We start from the raw sequence: 23,520 nt of genomic DNA, 5'->3' as shown, positions 1-23,520 counted from the left end.
ATTATCCTTTCGTGCCTCAGTTTTCTCCTCTATAAAATGTCGTAGTTAGGCCTGATCAGTAAGTACTTGTCAAGGAAGGAGAAGGCATGTGTATTTCTGAAAAAGCTCACCAGAACTCCTTGTCCAGGTGAGAATCACTGGATTACATATTTTCTAAATCTATTTCCATTCCTAAAAATCTCTGATTTGGGGCTTCCCTGGTGGCGCAGTGGTTGAGAGTCTGCCTGCCAATGCAGGGGACATGGGTTCGAGCCCTGGTCTGGGAGGATCCCACATGCCGTGGAGCAACTAGGCCCGTGAGCCACAATTACTGAGCCTGCGCGTCTGGAGCCTGTGCTCCACAACAAGAGAGGCCACGATAGTGAGAAGCCCGCGCACCGCCGTGTAGAGTGGCCCCCACTTGCCACAACTAGAGAAAGCCCTCGCACAGAAACGAAGACCCAACACAGCCATAAAATAAAAATAAATAAATAAATAAACAAACAAATATGGTTAAGAAAAACAAACAAACAAAAAACCATTAAAAAGCAGAAAATACCTTGCTTTAAAAAAAAAAAATCTCTGATTTTATAATTTTGTGAAATCAGCACACTTGGAGTAAAGACCTTGTTTTTAACTTTGGCTTAACCATTCTCAAATTTTATGACCTTGACAAATCACTTCTCCTTCTTGGGCCTTATTATATTTATGTTTAAAATGAAAGTATTGGAAAGATGGGTTTCTAAAACCATTCTGTTTCTAAAGTCTGATCCTAAAGTGAAGTAAAGCTATTTGTATTATACATGTGTGTATATATCAAATATGGCAAAGAACTTATTGTAATGAAATAAATAACTCTGGTTACATCTTTTATCTGAAGGCATTCAACATTCTTCAGAATCATGGAAAATAAAAAACTAAGGCCCACATTGTTCAACTCATTTCTAATTTTTAATGGGAATTTAAAAATTAGTTGAAATGTTAGCTTTGTGTAGTATCTGCTCCCAACTTGTAATGCAAAAATCTAAGACTTCTATATGTTTTTCTAGATGTAGTTTTCCTTTATTATTTACAGTCTGTTGTAAGAAAGCTTCAAGGGATATAGGGCTTTAGAGCACCACATCTTTAACTAGCTGGGGCATAATACATGATTTGAGTCTCCAATATTTTCTAACAGTAAGGTTTGTTTATTAAAGAAACCCCATGCTGTGACTGAATCAGTCTAATAGAAGCCAAGTTTGAACTTGAACATTCAAATGTATACCCATATATCTTGGGCATATATCATACATAATGATGTGGGGTCTAGACATCTTTCTGGGTTTGTTTATGTCTGTTATGGATTCCCCTCATTATCCATGCTGTTTGAGGGAGACCCCGTGGATTCAGCTAGTTTATTGCATACTTTCTGTATTTTAAGACTAACTGAGTTCCAAGTGGCCCATATGTTCCAACTTGGAAGATTATTTTCTCACTTGCCTGTTTTATGATGATGATTAAGGAAAAATAAAATAAGATTTTAGGAAATGGTGACATGTTTGAGAGTGGCTAACCATAATCCTTTTGGCTATATTTCAAATATAGTTTCATAATCTTTATTATGCTACTCTTCCTAAAAATTTTTGACAAGTTTGAGTTATAGCATCTGTTTTCTTATTTTTAAACCATATTGTGTACCATCTGTTGTTTCATTATCATTGATTATAACTTTTAGGATTTAGTGAAGGTAGGTATAGACTTTAATCTTTAGTTATACTAATTTTACAGTTTATGTATATACAGTATACTCAGAATGCTAGCTAGAGTTGAATGAGTATACCTAAAGAATAAATTTTAGATATAAAATAAAAAAAATTTATTTCTACTTATTATTATTAACCTGGAGCAAATAATTTATGGCCACATAACTAGCAGATTTTATTGTTGCTGTTGTTGTTAAAACCTCCCCCCTTGACATTTATTTTATAAAATTAGGTATCTCTGTGCATGACTCCTTAATTTTAAAGAAACTGCTATTCATATTCTTTATAAGTTGCAAAGCTATTTTTACATCAAGTGAAATAAAGAAGTCAAATAACATTATCAGAATTTGCAATAAATATTGAAAGAGGGTCAATTGTCATTAGAATTTATCATTATGGGTATTTTTTTGAGGGGATGATATAGCACTTGCTATAAATATTCATCATGTTCTTAAATCTAGAGACATTTAGTGATTAGGTGATTTTATGCCTGTTTATGCTGGAAGCAACAAAAGAAACTTCAAAAACTGAAAACATAAACATAATTGAACCACCCACTTAAAATAAAAATGGAATAGATGTTTTCCAGGGGAGAACATGCTTTCTGTATAAAAAGGGCTAGTGTAACAAGAAGTCATCTATTCTTGATTTCTTTAGACAGCTAGACCTTTGTGCCTTGTCTAGTTTCTGTGTTTTAAGAGCTTGTTCTGTGTAGCAGAAATAATACAATAAATGGGTTTAACCACATTTGTCTCAGCTAGACAGTCTGCTTTGTCAGAGATTGCTGGTACAACATAAACAAATTATGTGTTTGTAGTGCTTTTCAATGAAAGCCTATCTAACAGAGCTGAGATTGTGTTTCAGCAGCTGTAGATTTAATCTCCTACCTGTCAGTTAAAACAGGCATTTCCTGGGCCAGATAAGAACTGGTTGTAGAGGAGGGAAGTAGTCACAGCTGGACAAAGACCTATTGTTATTGGCTGATAATGTCTATGTAGATTCAACGCCTTGTTCTACCATGGAAAATACAATCACAGTGCAGTTTTAAAGGAGCTAAGCTGACCTTTTATATTGTTAAATTGGGAAGAGTGGAAGAGACTCAAAGCTGGGCTTTGTGTCATTCATATTTGGGAATTGGCATTTGGAACTAAAAATAAATATCTATAGCTTTGATCACCATTATTCTAGATCCTTGTGGATGTGATAGTAGGGTTAAGGAAAATCCTGCTCACAAATTTGTAACTACATTTTTAGGAATTCAAGTTTTAACCCAAACTAAAGTCAAAAATTAAATCTATGGATAGATACTTTACCATGTGACTCACATGTCATGGGACAGGGACATATATTTTTCTTTTTTGCGGGGGTGGGGGATGCAAAGGCGGTTCTGTTTCTCTCCTTGTTTCACTTTCTTACCCACAGAAATTTATAAAGTTAAGTTGAACTGTCTTAAAATTGGTCAAGTTGGTTTGGAGAAAATGTCTATCTACATTCAGTCAAATTATAATATTATTCTGAGTCCTATGTCTCCCAAGTCATGAATGGCTGGCTACTAATAGGGCACACTCATGGATTGGTTGGTCCTTGCATTTATATTAACTTGGTCAGCACCCTAAATCTACAGCTTTTCAATTTTCAGTTTAAATTTCAATATAAAGTAGTTCATGAGTTCTCAAATTTAAAAATGAATATGTGTCTTAATTTAATTAACAATTATAATTAAATTTTAATTAAAATTTTTATAGCATTTTTCATTTTGCAAGAGCTTTTTACTTATATCATTTGATCTTCACAAAATTTTTGTAGGGTTAACTGTAACACGGGGGTTGGAAGTTGACATTTGCGAAGTGTAAGGAACAGAGTAGGCAGTAATCAGGTCAAAATTGTGGATTTAAAAGACAGAACTAATTTTTTAAAAAGCCTACAGTATCCTTGCTTGCTTGTTGCTTGCTTGATTCATCCCTTCTTCTCTTCCTTCTTTGCTTTCTATCTTTCCTTTCATATTCTTCTTTTCTTCCCTTCCCTTCCCTTTCCTTCCCTTCCCTTCTCTTCCCTTCCCTTCCCTTTTCTCTTTCCTTTTTTCCTTTCCTAACATCTTGTGATTAGGACAAACCTGTCTTAATACTACTTTTGTGTTTTTCATGGTACAGAAGATTGGCTAAGATTTTATATTGTATCTACCTTTAAATCTAAGACATATAATGCCCCTGTATCTTTTTTATTTGTCTAACATTAAGAATTGTCATCAAGGGCTATGTAATACTCTGTTTTAGATGGAGTAAAGTAAAAATTTAATATATTAGAATCTAGGACAAAGGAATATTAGAATTTCTTAGTAGGGTTTCTTTATTTTAAGAATGTGTAGAAAATTCAATATGATCATTTTCTATTTTGAGTTCTGGTTTTTTTGTTTTTTTTTTAATTGACCTGAGTGGACCATTTTGTTTCGTTTTGGGCTTGAGTTTCTATTCCCTTTCAGCTGTGATTACATGAGTTATTACTAATCATTCAAATTATGCTATCGGCCTATTGTTCTTTGTAACCGCAAAGAATATTATTTGAGGTGAATTGCTGCAGCATCTGACTCTGTATTGTAAATTCCATTTCATTTGGCAAATATAACATTAGTCTCAACTACCAAAAAAAAAAAAAAGCAAGAGAAGTTTAATTTAACCAGTGTTTTGAGCCAGTTTGCATATATTAAATTTTCTACTCTTCTGATCTTTACTAACAGTTGATTTTTTTTTCTCATAGGTAGCTTGAATCTCGTTTAAAACATTCCTATTTTTCCCACACAGAGACTGAATTAAGGATTTACATTTTTAGTTTTTGTCAATAAGCTTCTTGGCTGCTTAAAATTTTATTCAGACATACTATTTGGGGAAAAGAATTATAGTGATTCAGCAGTAGCCACTTAGGTTTTAATTTCTTATACTCTTCTCCCCTATGGGCATAAAACGGTGCAAGTGCTTGAAAGTGCTATGCTTCTTGTCTCATGAAATCACTGGACAGGTCTGTTTTAGTCAGTCAGTTAATCAGTCACTTAATCAATCAGTCAGATAATGACTTTTTGCCTTTCATATTTGGAGGCACTGTCCTAGTAGCATGCTAAGAATCTGTCTGCAATGTGTCTTCCTTCTGCTTGAGCAGAGAGATATATAAAATGGAAAAAGTTCACTGTTATCCCCACTTTTGGACTGTTGAGGTAGTTTCTAAACTGGTCTCTCTGCTTTCATTCTGGCCCTAATAAAGTCAAATTTTCTCACAGCAACCAGAGTGATCTTTATGAACCTAAATCAGATCTCATGTAACTTTAGGTCATTTAACCCTGAGCTATATTGTCTCCTCAGAGAAGCCTTTTTTGACCACCCCTGTCCAAAATAGTCCTTTCTACTCCCTACTGACTACCTCCTGCTTCCCACCCTCTACCCCTCATACTCTATCTCATTATCTTACTTTATTTTTCTTCATAGCATCTATTATCAACTGGCATTTATTATATTTAATATATATCTGCTCATGGGTGTATGTATACACACACATACATACATATTACATTTATTTGTATGTTGTCTGTCTTCCCTAGGAGATAATGGTAGGAAATTTTCTCTACTTCTGTGTCCCCAGTGCCTAGAATGGTGTCAAATATTGAACTGAAAACCATTAAATAATTCAACACAGTGTATGCAGTATAAATTTTGACAGAGGGAAAGAAATTTGTACTTGGGGAAGTTTCATAGAGGAGTTTTGAGCTGCACTTTGAAGGGTAGGTCAGGTTTGGGACGGCAAAGGGGAAAGGAAAGATCATTCTACATGGTAAGTGAGAAAAGTGTCATGCACAGAAACTTAGAAGCTATTGAAAGCAAGAGGAGAAAGAGGGTAAAGGGTAGTAGGAAAGAGGTTTGAGAGGTTTGTTAAGAATATGTTATAGAGTGATTTCACTGCCAGCCCAGGCTAGGGAGTTTGGACCTTACCTTCTTTAATAGGAACATTGCTTTATTGTATCTAAGTTATTTAATATGAACATAGTACTAAATTAAAATATAAAAATAAAATTGCTCTTTTTGAATCAACATGTTAGCTTATCCTTATACCAGCTTCAGTGTTGACATACTTGTGCATTTAGTTGGCGTAGCAAGTGTAGAAGTATGTGTGAGTGTGTGTATGTGTGTAAGTGTGCATGCTGAGGGCAGGGCAAGAGTTGTAGATTACATTCCAAAATGAATTAAAGTTCCATGTTATTAACTTTTTGCTCTAAAAAGGCTAGAGTATAATAAAGAGTAAACACCTGAAGGCTATTTGATTTGTGGCTATAGTCACTATTTATGCCTTTACTCAGTGTTTATTTCCTATAAAGATCACCTTACTTTACCTCTCTGCATCCTGCCCCCCCTTAACATATACGGGCAAGGTCTCTCATTGATATTTCCAGGGAGGGTTATCTTGCCATGGCTGGGACCCAGCTGTCAATAGTTTAGACATCTTATTTATGTTGTGTTCAGAGTTTATGTTTCTTAGCCCTTCTAGCTTAAGAAAGAAACTGTTTCTGCTCTCCACTATAGGTGATGCTTAAATGTTTTTCTGTCATTCATTCTATATTGCATAACCAGCCCACTGTGATAAAACAAACATTTTAAAAATTATTTTGGAAAACTGTATTTCTGGCTCTTCTGATGAGAACAGCTTATTTCCATCAGTTAAGGATTATAACTGATGATGATGAAATTATTAAAGAAGCTTAGAGGCAACTCTAAATTATACTATAGAAGAATTTTAACAGATATACTAGGAGAGCTCAGTCATTAAAAATATCTTCAAATAAATGAACAAAATCAATTTTTATATTTTCTTACCAACTAGTGGACTTCAAAGTCAGACTGTGGCATGCCAAAAGAAAAGATCACTGTAATGAAGTATGTTTGAAGCAGAGGTATATTTCTATTGCCTCGATTTGAGGATTTCAAATGATAAAAGGACTTCAAATTGTTTCAGAAGATCTAAAAATTATCAAAATTATTGTAGCTTAGTTTTAAAATGACAGACAATGAGAGTTCTTTAATGCATTTATGTTACAAATATTTGTTGAGTCCCTACTCTGTGCAAGAGAGGGATTTTTTACTAAGATACAAAGTCCCTGCCTTTAAGTTGCTTGTGCATAATTTTAACAAAACCTGTAGTTTAAGAGGTAAACCTGCATTTCTGGAGGAGGAATTTAATAATTGAACTCTGGTCATTGCTAACAGAATAAGGCTGTGTAAAATACTTCAGGGGTAAAAGCCAGATTGCCTTCATTACAGGTCAAAAGTTTGTGAAAGCTTTATATCTGAATTTGGTTGTTAGAAACAAAGGAATGCCACATTCTTCACAAATGTTGCTATATTTATGTGGCATTTATACAGAATTAAAAAAAAATTAATTTCCATCTTGGCAAAACACTTTGATCATTGTGTATTTAATGGAGTTTCCATCTGAGAACAACAATCATTACTCTCTAATATGTTTCATACTTCTGCGGAAATAAGACAAGGTGGAATAAGAAACATTCATCTTCACTAGTCTTTGGAAATATCTAAAATAATTGACTAGCTCAGTCTTCTGTGATGGCCTGGTGACCACTAACTGAGACTATTTGCATAATAGTCAACTCTTCACTTCTGTAGTGATAACTGTTTGTATCTGATTAAAATTAAGACTGTTTTAGTTCTCTTGACTTTTTCAGAAGTTGCAAAAATTGAGATTTGCTGTTCTGCTTTAACCAAACAAATGCACACATGGGGATAACAATATGCTGAGTTTATGCAGATTTTACAGCACGAATCTGAATAAAATACCCACTAATAGATCCTTAAGGAGTAATAAACACACATGAATTTTCCTTAGTTGCACTTTAAAGTGATTTTAACATACTACTAGACCTTAACAATAATATTTAATTGACAAGATTATGCATTTGTATGGATTGAAAAGGTGGTACATATCTAATTCCAAATGAATCATAAATTTTACTTTTGCATAACATGTTTTATTAATCTCTTTATGGCCAGGACATACTACTTCCCTCCTGGTGAGAGTTCCTTAAAGCATAGTAAGATAATTTAAACACATTTAATTAACATTTGTCATCCATTTTATGAAGTAATCTGACTTTTGTCCTCATAAATACTCTCAAAATTTTTCTTGGTTTTAGACTATAGGAAGACTATGGAAAGATACGTAATGGAATTTTTGTTGTAATTTATTTTCCTTTTTAAACAAATCTTTCCTTTCTCTGTTGACCCTATTCCAAAGTAAGCTGACAAACTGGATGATTTCTACTACTATGTAAGTGAAAACAAACTTAACACTGCTACCTGACAAAATAAAGCTATGGACTTCTCTAAGGCATCTTTTTATTCCTAGCGCTCAGCATAGCACTGGGCAGATTGTGCTAGGTGCTCAGTGAAAGGCTGTTGAATAGTTGAATGAAGACAGGCACTACTGACTTCCCTTACACAGTAACATGCCTCTTAGAGGCCTAAGAGATCATTTTGTATGTGTGGAACTCTTTATTTCAGGGAGGAAGGAGACAAATAATTAAGAGATGCTAGGAATCATGATTACATTAGTACTCAATCCATGTTCTTTTCTTTGAAAATTCAATATTTAAACAGAACATGTACAAATGAATGAGAGATAAAGTAGTGACGTTTGACTACTGATGATCCTGGTGGATTAATGAGATATTTGTCCATTTTAGAAAATACAAATAGAACAGAGTGTATACAATATGCTGAGAACATAAAAAGGTGTTAACACAAAGGACAGGATTGGCCCTTTCAGGGCCATTAACATTTCTCTCTGAATATATACCTAAAGGAGATTTTTTAAATGTGCTATTGACCTGATAAATGGAGCCATTGTACTCCTACTCTCAGTGATCATTTCTCTCCTGCGTAACCAAGGAAGGGAGCTGGAAAGTACTAGACTGTGAAGTGGATTTGAAATAGCTATCTGAAAGACCAACCTAAAAAAAGAGTTGCTTTGCTTCCATGTCTTACTCTTGGTAGTGAGGGTGGGGACATAGTGAAGCTGGTGACAATACGTATCGTCTCCATTTTTCCTATGAATATTTTAGATATTTTATTAGATATATTTAATAGTGCAAATTAGTAAAGACAAGTAAACTACTGAAGCTATTTTCCATTTTTCTTAAAATTAACTTTTCATTTAAGTATAATATACATACAGAAAAATACATATTACAGACGTAAAGTTAGTCCTTCATTAATGTTCAAACTAAAACATATGACTTTGAAAGACTAAAGCCTGAGTTTTTAAAAAGGATGCCTTTAAACTGCAATATCTTGAGTTTGTTCTACCTTTTCAGGGTTTTTCCTGGCCCTTTAGTGAAGATTTTGAAAAGAGTGGTGGCAGCAATATACAAAATTCTAGGAAGAAATTGAATTATATTAAAGATGAACGTTAACAATGGTAACAAAGTGTTTTGTATATTATCCTTGTGGGAGTATGAGAGAGAGAAAACATCTTGCCTTCAACAAACAAACAAATAAAAACAAACAAAACAGCATCTTTTTTTTAAACATCTTTATTGGAGTATAATTGCTTTATAATGGTGTGTTACTTTCTGCTGTATCACAAAGTGAATCAGCTATACGTATACATATATCCCCATATCCCCTCCCTCTTGCATCTCCCTCCCACCCTCCCTATCCCACCCCTCTAGGTGAACACAAAGCACAGAACTGATCTCCCTGTGCTGTGCGGCTGCTTCCCACTAGCTACAGGATCTTTTTCTTACATTATTTGTACAATGATTATCCATTGGATGTTGGTGGAAAATATCTGGGAAGATTGGACTCTGTGTTCTTAAATACTCAGAAAATTAGTGTCCCAGAATTGCTCCTGATAAAATTTCAGTGTGATTATTCTCCTGCTAGAGCTGGCTGGATTCTCTACAAGCAAGGATTTGCAATCCTCCATTAGCTATAGCAGCCAGAGATTTGCTAAATAAGACAAATGAAAAGCAAACAAAGTGATATCAAGATTTATTTAAAAGTCATTCTTGAATTCTCTTCTTTAATGAGAACAACTACAGCTCTATACTTTTTGCAGTTGTATTAACAATAATACTACCCTATGGAAATTAGTGCTCAGAAAACCAGTTCTTAAATCCTTGATGGTTCTCACGTTGATTAGTTGACACAAAATGCCTACTATATTCTTAGCCCTGTGATAAGAACAACGGGGTGTATAGAAATATAAATGTCACAGGCCATTCAGGACACTCAGTTTACTTGGTGAGAGATGATTAATGAATTGAAACAATTAGAGAATAGTCAGGTAGGCTGTATACAAAGTTCCTTAGTATACTTCAAACTATGGTCAACCAAGAGAAGTTCAAAATGTTGACCTTTGCATTATTTTGCTTTTTAAGTCAGGGCAAAGCGGAGTCTTAACATTTTCGACAAAAAAAAAAAAAGTTTTGAAACTAAAAGGTTTGTGTTAAAGCACTAATTTATCCTATCAAATGAGACCTTTTCCCTCCTAACTCTCCAGAATTAACTGAGATCTGGCATGCATTTTTTGGCAGTAAGAAGATACCTCCATGACCTTGAAGGCTTTTCATGTAAGGTTCTGGGGACTTTATTTCTTTCCCTCTAGACACTGCAGCTTTTATAATGGTAACACTTTATGCAAATGACTCAGCTATTCTTTGCAATAAAGAATAGGGCCTTTAAGGAAATTCCACCCCCACCCCTAGCCCCGCCCCTTTCTGTTTGTATGCCCTGCCTCTCCCTCTCTGATGGCTCTTTCTCTCTCTCTGTATTTTCTGTCTCTGTCTTTCCCTCCCTCTGTCATGATTTACAAATGTTGGAAACATTCCTTCCAACAGATTAAAGAAGCTTTATCCAATTAAATCACATGAGGAATGATTTTCTAGAAATAAGGCATTAAAAAGATCTTCACTTGCTCACTGTCTTTAACTTAGTAATAGACATTAATATGTTCATGGTTTTCAATAAATACTTATTTCCTATCACTGAGAAAAGTTAAATAATCCTCATGAAAGAAAATGAGCCCCCGAGTGTCACTCTGCATATTAGCACGTAGCCAGGTCTCTGCCAAGTTGCTCTCTGACTGACTGCTGCAGATGCTCTTTCTCAAGTATTCTGAGTCATATCTTTAGTGCAAGTCTTCAGGGACAAACAATAGCACCTGTTCCTCACAAGATATCAGGCCAGTTAGCCCATTCATGTATCTTTAATGAAGCTCTGGGGCAGATGGCAAAAAATGGCATCATCAACAACTTAGCACAGAGAAAACAAAGGGCATAAGTGTTGATGCAACAATGCTGTTTTATGAATAGGAAGAGTCAGAACCTAAGTGTTTCACATGCATCTGCTGCTGTCTTGATTGTCTGAAAGATGTGAGGAACACCGTAGCAATTAAAATTTCTGGGCATGTAGCCTATTTGATCAAGAATGTGTTCCCTACCCTCTGCAGAAGGGAAATGCTTTGGTCCGGGATTGTGGAAGTTTAGAATTAATGGACAGTTGTGCTTTGGGGGATACAGTTTGTTTCTTTCCTGATGCACTGACTGGGCTTCACCTATGATGGGGTTCCTGGTTTCTCATTAGTCATTCAACTTACATACCCTGTCAGTTAGTGCTGACTTCCAAAGCAATAAAAATAATGCAGTTTCATGCTCAGAGATTATTTTTGGTCAGGTTGTTTTACTCTTTATATTAACAAAATCAGTTTTACTTTTACCTATGGGATAATTAAAGAATCTCTGAATTTGGGCTAAGGGAAAACTACACTTTCAAGAAAAAAAGTTGCTATTTGAAATTTTGATAACTTCCTGGAAAAGACATGTGGAGACTGGTCACTCTTTGATGGAGTGAGGGGAATTCTATTATTTCTTATTCTTTAGTAAAATATTTTTGAAGGTTGCTGTTTACAATGTGATTGCCTTTCCTGGCACGTCACCAAATGGGAAAATAGGATGATGGGAAGGAAGAGGAAAGGCAGGCTTACATTCTTCAGAGCAGGGTGGGGCTTTTCTGTATTTCAAAATTCTTTATCTGCCTTAGGCACTGACATGCAGTGCAGTAAACTTAATTCACAACTTCCATAGAAGAAAAATATTTTGGATATTTATGTGATTCTTGTGTGGCCACCAAGCCCTCTTTCCTTACCTCTCCCCAACACCTTGCCCTTGCTTTCCATTTTTGTCCCACCTTCAACCAATAATCTAGTAAGTAAAATAAATGGAAAGCTATGAAAGGAGAAATTGTTGCTTTAATTCATGATTTCCACTCACATTATTTGCACTGGGTCATACTGGTGAGCTTTGTATGAAAGATAGCAGTCGTAAGTATTCATAGACCTTCATTACCCTTGCTAGTTTTTAAGACACATAATTTCTTTTAAATGGTATCCCACTGTTGAAATCTGAATAAGATTTTTGGATTGTATCAATGTCAGTGCCCTGGTTGTAATATTGTTCTATAATTTTTCAAGGTGTTACCATTGGGGGAAACTGAGTTAAGTGAACATGGGATCTTTCCATATTATTTGTTACAGCCACATGTAAATTTACAATTATATTTATAAAACTTTCAATCAAATAATTGTTATCACAAAGAATTATATTCCTTATCTCATTTAGGTCTGTTTAGCAAAAGATGACTTTATGATTAATATAATATGGTACTTAAAAGTATAGACTTTGAGCCTGACATACCTGGCCTTGAATCTTGGCTCTACCACTTTTTAATTGACTAAGTTACCTAACCTCTCATGGTTTTGTCTTTGTCATTAAATAAATGAGGATAATAACAGTAGGTACCTCACAAAGTTTTGAGAATTAAATGAGATAGAGCATGTAAATCACTTCCCAGGGCTTGACATATAGGAAATACTAGAAAATATTAGTTGCTGTGATGATGATGATGATGATGATTTCTGTAATTAGAGATAAAAGAGGAACTTTTCATCATCTCTCAGCCTATATTCTAACTGGCTACTGGATATTTTGGCTTGTATTTAATAAAGGGCATTTTGAGTTTTCATATTATTATTTTACTTAAAATGAGTTAAGGGCAATTTTATCATTTGGAGCTAAATGATTATTGCTAATGAATTAACTGGAATTAATGACAATAGATTCGAGATCAAATATTCTGGGTATAAAATAAGAGAGAAGGAACAGACTAAAACTGAACAACATAATATCTATACTCCCAGTCACCTCCAGAGACACACCTCTGAAATATAAAATTATTTTCAGTTGCAGCCCCCCAGATTTTCTCTATACAAAGAGTGTACACACATGATTTCTCTCTTTCCTATCAATGAAGTCCATGTGATATAATGGAAAAAGCACTGGACAGGGTGATTAGCAGTTCTGGATTCTAGATCCAGGTCTGTCATAGGCAGTGTGACCTCCACACTGCCTATGACAGTGAGAGCCTTGCCTTCTCTAAGCCACCTGGTTCCCTATGCGTAAATTGTGAGGTTTGAATTGGATTAGTGATTCTCAGAGAATGGTCCCTGGACCAACAGCACTAACTAGCTTCACCTGGGAACTTGTTAGAACAGTACACTATCAGGTTCCCACCTCAGATCTACTGATTCAGGGACTCTGAGTGTGGGGTTGAACAATTTTTGTTTTAATAAGCCTTCTGGTTGATTCTGAAGTCCATAGAAGTTTGAGAATCACTTCTCTGGATTAAATTTTAGTCTAAATTTTAGATTGTTGGACCCAACCTCCAGAGTTTCTGATTCATAGGTCTGGGGTGGAGTCTGATAATTTGCTTTTTGAAGTTAGATGCTGCCGATGCTGCTGGTCAGGTACCACACTTTGAGAACTACTAGGTTAGATAAACTCTAAGCTCCATTTCAGCTCTGTGATTCCATCATTATCATTGCTTTCACAATGCCTTCTGTCCCCCTCCTTATTTACTTTGTCCCTCAGTTTATTGAAACTGCCTCTTACCTAATAGTTAACATTGAAACTTTCTAAAATATCCTACCTTGTAGAGGGTGATGGACAGAAAAGACCTTCCCTAAATTCTTACAGCTTTTGTTAATATGAAACACCTACAGCTCTTTGGCATTGAAAATGACCTTAGGACCTACTATATAGCACAGGGAACTCTGTGCAATGTTATGTGGTGGCCTGGATGGGAGGGGAGTCTGGGGGAGAATGGATACATGTATCCGTATGGCTGACTTGCTTTGCTGTGCACCTGAAACTATCACAACATTGTTCATCAGCTATACTCCAACATAAAATTAAAAATTAAAAAAAAAAACGACCTTAGGTGGCCTACTTAGTTATCTCATGTGCGTAGCTAGTTACAAAGGAAATATCTTCAGACACTAAGTTTCAATAATCAAGGTCTGATGCCTAATTGCCATTGATCCCTTTATGTTGTCTTAAGATCTGAAGAGCTTGGGCACCAATGTAAAAATAAAATTATGTTTTCATTTGAAGATACTGTTTAATGAATAACACTAAAGATCCCAAATTACATCTTCAAATGAGCTTTATAATCCCACCTTCTTTTTCTTGGTTTTCTGGATATTTGGGATGGGATAATGCTCTGCGTGGCATGGGTCTGCTAAGAACAAACAAGCCTCTGCCTGCCAAACTGAATTATTTATTTTGCTCATGTTTCCTTTTTTTGAAGTAGAGTTATGGGTTAAGATCCACTGTTTCTGGTTTTATCAGTAATTTGATAATTTTCTAGTACTGAATTGCAAACTATATAAGAGAAAAGCAAGGATCTAACATTTACTTAGTGCCTATTATATGCCAGTCACTGTGCCACAAGCATTACTTTTCTTGTTTATTTAATCCTCACAACAACCATGTAAGGTAGTATCATTAGCTTTGGTTTTTACATGAGAAAATAGACTCAGGAAGGCTAAGTAACTGCTCAAGATCACACAGCCAAAGAAATGGCAGTGTATAGATTTAAGCTCAGATTCGTTTGACAACAAAGCCTTTGTAGGCATAGTAGATTCTGAATAAAAATATGTGTTGAATGAATGAGTAAAGGAATGACTATATGCCATTATCTTCCTAATGTTGAGTTTTAAACAATCATAGAATTATAAAGTTGAAAAGGCACTATAGGTCATTATCTAATCAGGGTTTTAGTTATGCATATCCTTTAAAGTATCTCTAACAGATGAGTATACAGCCTTTACTTGACCACCTCTTGGAAAATGGCACACACGACCTCTTTAATCACAGTGATTATTGAATAGCTCAGAAAATTCTTTGCATTCAACTTCCCTAAAATCTCTTTCTTTTGAGCCTAGATCTGCCCTTTGTAACTGCTCAGACTTAATCTGGTTCTTCTTCCATACATAATTCTTTCAAATATTTGAACATAAGCATATATCTTCTCTCTCCCAAGCAAAATAGCCCCCATTTTTCCACCTACTCTTCAAGATCCACACATAATAATAACTTAATAAATGTTTGTTAAATGAAAGAAGGAAAGAATAAATAAATTTGATACCTAGACTCCTCAGTTTCTTATTTCCTTTCTTTAGAATGTGAAGCATCTGTGCTGTGTTCTGGGTACATGCTAGGACCATATTTCTAGAAGTAAATGAAGTAATTTCCTTTGATATACCCTTGCACTGCACAATAGTCACCCACAAAAATATCATTTTTTAATTTTCTGACATAGAACAGTGCTGTCATCTTTGACATCTCAGGTTTGCATCAGGTCACAACAAGCTGGAGTTGAACAGCAAACCTAGTGCTTTTCTTCAGGGTTAAAGGCAAGACCTGGGCGCTAGGGGATCAGCTCCAGTTTAAGCAGACTAAGTTGGTACCGTAATGTACAAAACTTGGGCTTACCTCAGCTAAAATGGAAGAAATAGCTGCCCAAAGCTAGTTTCTTTCACGCCCCACTGGCAAGGTAGTAATTGCACAAAGACCTTTTTATTATAAGTTGATTTTCCTGAGAAATGAATTCTGAAAAATACTGTAAAGTGTTTATTTTTTGCTTGCCCTTTATTAACCCACATCTTAGGGCTTTCCCTAGAGAGAAACTGTTGGTAAATGAAACCTCTTAGACCTACACAGGAACATTTTTGCACTATGTCCCTGGCTGTGGAGGGAACAGGGACAGGACAAGGCAAGTTGGTGCTATTTAAACAGGGTCATCAGCCAGTATATGGAATTTTGCCTAAAGAGAAGATTTAGGAGTTTAAATGGGGGAAGAGTTTGGGGTTGGTAGAATTACTGGGAAAGGTTTGTATCTTAAACAGGATATAATGCAGCTCTTTTATACTAGTAAGGAGGGCAAAGACCCAGTTTGAACTTAAAGATCATTTCTCTTAGTTCATCCTAGTTTTGATCTTTAAACAACAAAAGTCCTATAGTTTAATTTTTAAAATCATGCCCTAAAAGCCAGCACAGAACCTTCCTGTGATGCTATTGGAATCAGGGCAGCATGCATAGAGTAAGGGAGGGAGCTAGGAAATTAAAATGTGATTTTCACAGACGTGATTCTGTCATAGTTCTTATTTTCTTTATATGGAATACAAATACTGATATAGAGTGAAGATTTTCTGTTTTGCATTTTTGTGCTCTTTGATACATTTATTGAGGTCAAATGAAATTTGATATAGTAGGATTTATTATGAAGTGCTCTCTGAATACAACTCCATAATTACTCAGCTACATGGTAGTGCATAAAGCTATAAAACTGCTTAGCCAGACAAGCAATTTATATGTTACATCGAGGTGTGGATGGCAAAGAATATTAGTTTAATTGGGAGCCAAGATGTAGTAGCCTTAAATCTGAAGAGCTATATGTTTAACATAATGCAGCGAGGCTTTGAAATAAGATACCTAAACTGGGGAGCTACAGCTTTTGGAATATATAACAATTAGACATTACTTTCTGACCAAAGATACTAAGTACTATTTTTCAAAATAAAGCACAGAATGCAAAGCAGGTGAAAGGGCAAAACCTTTCAACATTGTACGGTGACAGAAGAAAACTTATTTCTTCTAGTTCTTTGTTTTAAAAAAAGAAAGAAAATAAAAGGAAAAAAAGTCAAGATGAAAGATAACCATTAACTATAATTTAGTGGAAGCAGGGAGGAGGCAAATTCACAGTGAGGTTATGTCCTTGGTGTACCAGTGGACTCTGAAAGGGATTTGGTGAATTTAGCCTGAATTTTTCTCAGGGAGCAGATTTGGAATGAGGTTAGAAGTGGGTGGCTGTTTGGGTAACCAGCACACCACCAGGGGTGAAAAACAAATACTCCTTGGCATACATTTGCTTTCTGTCTGATCATAGGCTCTCTTCTGTTTAGCAGGTTCAGGGTCACATGCCTCCGCTCATGATCCCAATTTTTCCACATGACCAGCGGACCCTGGCAGCAGCTGCTGCTGCCCAACAGGGATTCCTCTTTCCCCCTGGAATAACATACAAACCAGGTAAGTAGAAAGGGATTTAACATTCTTTTGGGAATGCTAAGATCCATATGTTTTTGCTTAGTAATCACAACAAACACAGAAGCATATGAAGGAACTATGAATAAAAAGATCATAAAAGCTATTTTAAAGTAAAATTAGAATTGTGAAGGGGGCATGTTAATAAACGAATTGGTTGCTAAAAACTTTTACTTTCTCTTCTTCCACTTGAGTTTGTTCTGAATTCACAGATAAAATGCTACTTTCCCTCAGGACTACAAATTGTTGTCAGCTCTCTCTCATACCTTTACTGTGAATAATTGTCTTTGGTTAAAGATACTTTGCTCCTCCTGAGAGCTTTTATACTCTAGGAGAGTGGTCACATACAGTATAAAATGCTATTATTGTTTGTTGTCTGATTTCTCTTGGAAGAGTTAGAACTGGACTGATTTAACTAGCTTGCTACTAATAGGTAAAATTCTTTTTGATTTTAGTCTAAATAATGAAGCATTCGGTTGTATTTTCTTATTCATCTTTGAACCTCAAAAAACAGGACACATAACCTTGCAATGAAGTATGTTTTGAGATGATTTAGCAAATGTTATGACTTTTCTTTATTCCTCTGAGTTTACTGGACTCCTGGGGAATTCAATTAGGGGCATAATGGTTTGAAGCTTCTTTCAGAGCATTCTTGTAAACAGGGCTTTAAATGTTTAAAGATATGTTGCCAAAGGAATCCAATGTAAGAAGATAGTCAAGTAAATAAAAAGTCAACCTGAATTTCATTTGTGCATTCTTTGTAACTGACCTCAGCTCAGAAGTAGTGACCTTGTTCTACTCATTAATAATTTCTGTGTCAAGTTCTTTTTAACATATTAACCTGATTATATTAACCACCCAATCTGAGTACAACAAATCTGACTGCAGCGGTTTCTTTGTGTATGGGTTTATAAAGTGAACAAAGGTATTTTAATATGCTTAAAGCAATAATGAAGTATAAATCACTTTACTAAAATTCCCTGTAAGGAATGTTACTAAATAGCATAAAAACAAACCTAGTGGGTTTTAACATCTATTTTTTGCCATCAATTACTCTTATGCTTTTGGTAGAAAACCCCCTTCCTTGTGAGGAAAGGAAAGATGTCTGTGTCAAAACCCAAATTATTCAAAGAATAGAGATCTTAAACGATTGGCTAATTTAAGGACTGACTTTAAAAATTCCTCAGATATAAAGCAGTCAAAACTAGGATTAACAACGGTTTTTGGATACCAGAGTGAAAGAAAATTGTGTTACTCAAAGTTAAAAGTTGATTTTTCTAGAGCAGAATTTTTAGAGCAAGTTATATTCTGTGAAATTAGTATCCATATTAAGGACAGGATAATATTTTGTCGGACAATATCTCTCTGTCAGTGCAGTGGTTCACTTCTTCTCTGATCTCTATAAGTAGTTTTGAACTTTCTTCACCTTGACTTCCTTCGGAATGTTGGTGTAAACTAAGTTTACTGGTTTAACCTGAATCTGAGTTGTTATCCCTACACCAGTTTTAGAAACCTTTTAAATGAACTGTATGTGGAAACTATTTAATTTCCATGTTTTTAAATTTAAAATTCTCCACATTTCAAAATCAGGTTATGGGCCTTATTTTCTTCTAGACACAGATATCAACATAATTGACATGTTATGTAATTTTGTTAAGACAATAATACTGGTTTTTTTGTTTTTTAACATCTTTATTGCAGTATAATTGCTTTACAATGGTATGTTAGTTTCTGATGTATAACAAAGTGAATCAGCTATACATATACATATATCCCCATATCTCCTCCCTCTTGCGTCTCCCTCCCACCTCCCTATCCCACCCCTCTAGGTGGTCACAAAGCCCGGAGCTGATCTCCCTGTGCTATGCGGCTGCTTCCCACTAGCTATCTGTTTTACATTTGGTGGTGTATATAATTCCATGCCACTCTCTCACTTCATCCCAGCTTACCCTTCCCCCTCCCTGTGTCCTCAAGTCCATTCTCTACGTCTACGTCTTTATTCCTGTCCTGCCCCTAGGTTCTTCAGAACCTTTTTTTTTTTTTTTTTAGATTCCATATATATGTGTTAGCATACGGTATTTGTTTTTCTCTTTCTGACTTACTTCACTCTGTATGACAGTCTCTAGGTCCAGCCACCTCACTACAAATAACTCAATTTCATTTCTTTTAAAGGCTGAGTAATATTCCATTGTATATATGTGACACATCTTTTTTCTGCATTCATCTGTCGAGGAACACTTAGGTTGCATCCATGTCCTGGCTATTGTAAATAGAGCTGCAGTGAATATTGTGGTACATGACTCTTTTTGAATTATGGTTTTGTCAGGGTGTATGTCCAGTACTGGGATTGCTGGGTCGTATGGTAGTTCTATTTTTAGTTTTTTAAGGAACTTCCATTTTGTTCTGCATAGTGTCTGTATCAATTTACATTCCCACCAACAGTGCAAGAGGGTTCCCTTTTCTCCACACCCTCTCCAGCATTTATTGTTTGTAGATTTTTTGATCATGGCCATTCTGACTGGTGTGAGGTGATACCTTGTTGTAGTTTTGATTTACATTTCTCTAATGATTAGTGACGTTGAGCATCCTTTCATGTGTTTGTTGGCAATGTGTATATGTTCTTTGGAGGAATGTCTGTTTAGGTCTTCTGCCCATTTTTGGATTGGGTTGTTTGTTTTTTTGATATTGAGCTGCGTGAGGTGTTTGTATATTTTGGAGATTAATCCTTTGTCAGTTGCTTCATTTGCAAATACTTTCTCCCATTCTGAGGGTTGTCTTTTTGTCTTGTTTATGGTTTCCTTTGCTGTGCAAAAGCTTTTAAGTTTCATTAGGTCCCATTTGTTTATTTTTGTTTTTATTTCCATTACTCTAGGAGGTGGGTCAAAAAGGATCTTGCTGTGATTTATGTCATAGAGTATTCAGCCTATGTTTTCCTCTAGGAGTTTTATAGTGTCTGGTCTTACATTTAGGTCTTTAATTCATTTTGAGTTTATTTTTGTGTATAGTGTTAGGGAGTGTTCTAATTTCATTCTTTTACATGTAGCTGTCCAGTTTTCTCAGCACCACTTATTGAAGAGGCTGTCTTTTCTCCATTGTGTACTCTTGCCTCCTTTATCAAAGGTAAGCTTACCATATGTGCATGGGTTTATCTCTAGGCTTTCTATCCTGTTCCATTGATCTGTATTTCTGATTTTGTGCCAGTACCATACTGCCTTGATTATTGTAGCTTTGTAGTATAGTCTGAAGTCAGGGAGCCTGATCCCTCCAGCTCCGTTTTGCTTTCTCAAGGTTGCTTTGGCTATTCGGGGTCTTTTGTGTTTCCATTCAAATTGTGAATTTTTTTGTTCTAGTTCTGTGAAAAATGCCATTGGTAGTTTGATAGGGATTGCATAGAATCTGTAGATGGTTTTGGGTGTATAGTCATTTTCATGATGTTGATTCTTCCAATCCAAGAACATGGTATATTTCTCCATCTGTTTGTATCATCTTTAATTTCTTTCACCAGTGTCTTATAGTTTTCTGCATACAGGTCTTTTGTCTCCTTAGGTAGGTTTATTCCTAGGTATTTTATTCTTTTTGTTGCAATGGTAAATGGGAGTGTTTCCTTAATTTCTCTTAAAGGTTTTTTATCCTTAGTGTATAGGACTGCAAGAGATTTCTGAGCATTAATTTTGTATCCTGCTACTTTACCAAATTCATTGCTTAGCTCTAGTAGTTTTCTGGTAGCATCTTTAGGATTCTCTATGTATAGTATCATGCCATCTGCAAACAATGACAGCTTTACTTCTTCTTTTCTGATTTGGATTCCTTTTATTTCTTTATCTTCTCTTATTGCCTGGGCTAAAACTTCCACGACTATGTTGAATAATAGTGGTGAGAGTAGGCAACCTTGTCTTGTTCCTGATCTTAGTGGAAATGGTTTCAGTTTTTCACCATTGATAATGATGTTGGCTGTGGGTTTGTCATATATGGCCTTTATTATGTTGAGGTAAGTTCCCTCTATGCCTACTTTCTGGAGAGTTTTTATCATAAATGCATGTTGAATTTTGTCAAAAGCTTTTTCTGCATCTATTGAGATGATCGTATGGTTTTTCTCCTTCAATTTGTTAATATGGTTTATCACATTGATTGATTTGCGTATATTGAAGAATCCTTGCATTCCTGGGATAAACCCCACTTGATCATGGTGTATGATCCTTTTAATGTGCTGTTAGATTCTGTTTGCTAATATTTTGTTGAGGATTTTTCCATCCATGTTCATCAGTGATATTGGCCTGTAGTTTCCTTTTTTGTGATATCTTTGTCTGGTTTTGGTATCAGGGTGATGGTGGCCTCGTAGAATGAGTTTGGGAGTGTTCCTCCCTCTGCTATATTATGGAAGAGTTTGAGAAGGATAGGTGTTAGCTCTGCTCTAAATGTTTGGTAGAATTCGCCTGTGAAGCCATCTGGTCCTGGGCTTTTGTTTGTTGGAAGATTTTTAATCACAGTCTCAATTTCAGTGCTTGTGATGGGTCTGTTTATATTTTCTATTTCTTCCTGCTTCACTCTCGGAATGTTGTGCTTTTCTAAGAATTTGTCCATTTCTTCCAGGTTGTCCATTTTATTGGCTTATAGTTGCTTGTAGTAATCTCTCATGATCCTTTTTATTTCTGCAGTGTCAGTTGTTACTTCTCCTTTTTCATTTCTAATTCTGTTGTTTTGAGTCTTCTCCCTTTTTTTCTTGATGAGTCTGGGTAATGGTTTATCAATTTTGCTTATCTTCTCAAAGAACCAGCTTTTATTTTTATTGATCTTTGCTATTGTTTCCTTCATTTCTTTTTCATTTATTTCTGATCTGATCTTTATGATTTTTTTTCCTTCTGCCAACTTCGGGGTTTTCTTGTTCTTCTTTCTCTAATTGCTTTAAGGTGTAAGGTTAGGTTGTTTATTTGAGATGTTTCTTGTTTCTTGAGGTAGGATTGTATTGCTATAAACTTCCCTCTTAGAACTGGTTTTGCTGCATCCCATAGGTTTTGGGTCATCGTGGGTTTTTTTTAATAGCTACTTTATTTATTTATTTTATTTTTGGCTGTGTTGGGTCTTCGTTTCGTGCGAGGGCTTTCTCTAGTTGCGGCAAACGGGGGCCATTCTTCATCGTGGTGCAGGGGCCACTCTTCATCGCGGTGCATGGGCCTCTCACTATCGCGGCCCCTCCCATTGCGGGGCACAGGCTCCAGACGCGCAGGCTCAGCAGTTGTGGCTTACGGGCCCAGTTGCTCTGTGGCATGTGGGATCTTCCCAGACCAGGGCTCGAACCCGTGTCCCCTGCATTAGCAGGCAGATTCTCAACCACGGCGCCACAAGGGAAGCCCTGGGTCATCGTGTTTTCATTGTCATTTGTTTCTAGGTATTTTTTGATTTCCTCTTTGATTTCTTCAGTGATCTCTTGGTTATTAAGCAGTGTATTGTTTAGCCTCCATGTGTTTGTATTTTTTACAGTTTTTCTTCCTGTAATTGGTATCTAGTCTTATAGTACTGTGGTTGGAAAAGATACTTAATATGATTTCAGTTTTCTTAAATTTACTGAGGCTTGATTTGTGACCCAAGATATGATCTATCCTGGAGAATGTTCCATGAGCACTTGAGAAGAAAGTGTATTCTGTTGTTTTTGGATGGAATGTCCTGTAAATATCAATTAAGTCCATCTTGTTTAATGTGTCATTTAAAGCTTGTGTTTCCTTATTTATTTTCATTTTGGATGATCTGTCCATTGGTCAAAGTGGAGTGTTAAAGTCCCCTACTATGATTGTGTTACTGTCGATTTCCCCTTTTATGGCTTTTAGCATTTTCCTTATGTACTGAGGTGCTCCTATGTTGGGTGCATAAATATTTACAACTGTTATATCTTGTTCTTGGATCGATCCCTTGATCATTATGTAGTGTCCTTCTTTGTCTCTTGTAATAGTCTTTATTTTAAAGTCTATTTTGTCTGATATGAGAATTGCTACTCCAGCTCTCTTTTGATTTCTATTTGCATGGAATATCTTTTTCCACCCCCTCACTTTCAGTCTGTATGCGTTTCTAGGTCTGAAGTGGGTCTCTTGTAGACAGCATATATACAGGTCTTGTTTTTGTATCTATTCAGCCAGGCTGTGTCCTTTGGTTGGAGCATTTAATCCATTTACATTTAAGGTAGTTATTGATGTGTATGTATGTTCCTATTACCATTTTCTTAATTGTTTTGCGTTTGTTATTGTAGGTCTTTTCCTTCTCTTGTGTTTCCTGCCTAGGGAAGTTCCTTTAGCATGTGTTGTGAAGCTGGTTTCG

The 23,520-nt window shown here is 35.7% G+C and overlaps 1 protein-coding gene across 13 annotated transcripts in view; it reads left to right on the top strand.

Annotated features, from left to right (window-relative positions):
• The window catches only part of SOX6 (SRY-box transcription factor 6), a 621,895-nt gene that overhangs the window by 468,484 nt on the left and 129,891 nt on the right, over window positions 1-23,520 (top strand). For 7 of the 13 annotated variants that reach the window (XM_036861756.1, XM_036861766.1, XM_036861763.1 and 4 more), the window contains one exon: window positions 17,076-17,199. In XM_036861756.1, the coding sequence (XP_036717651.1) occupies window positions 17,076-17,199 (124 nt within the window). The remainder of the gene's footprint in view (window positions 1-17,075; window positions 17,200-23,520) is intronic. The other 6 variants (XM_036861767.1, XM_036861768.1, XM_036861764.1 and 3 more) reach the window with 1 other exon arrangement.

This window comes from Balaenoptera musculus, chromosome 8, assembly GCF_009873245.2.
Source record: "Balaenoptera musculus isolate JJ_BM4_2016_0621 chromosome 8, mBalMus1.pri.v3, whole genome shotgun sequence".
NCBI classification, from domain to species: Eukaryota; Metazoa; Chordata; class Mammalia; order Artiodactyla; family Balaenopteridae; genus Balaenoptera; species Balaenoptera musculus.
The sequence above is the reverse complement of the archived record's forward strand: the minus strand, read 5'-3'. Positions and strand labels throughout refer to the sequence as shown.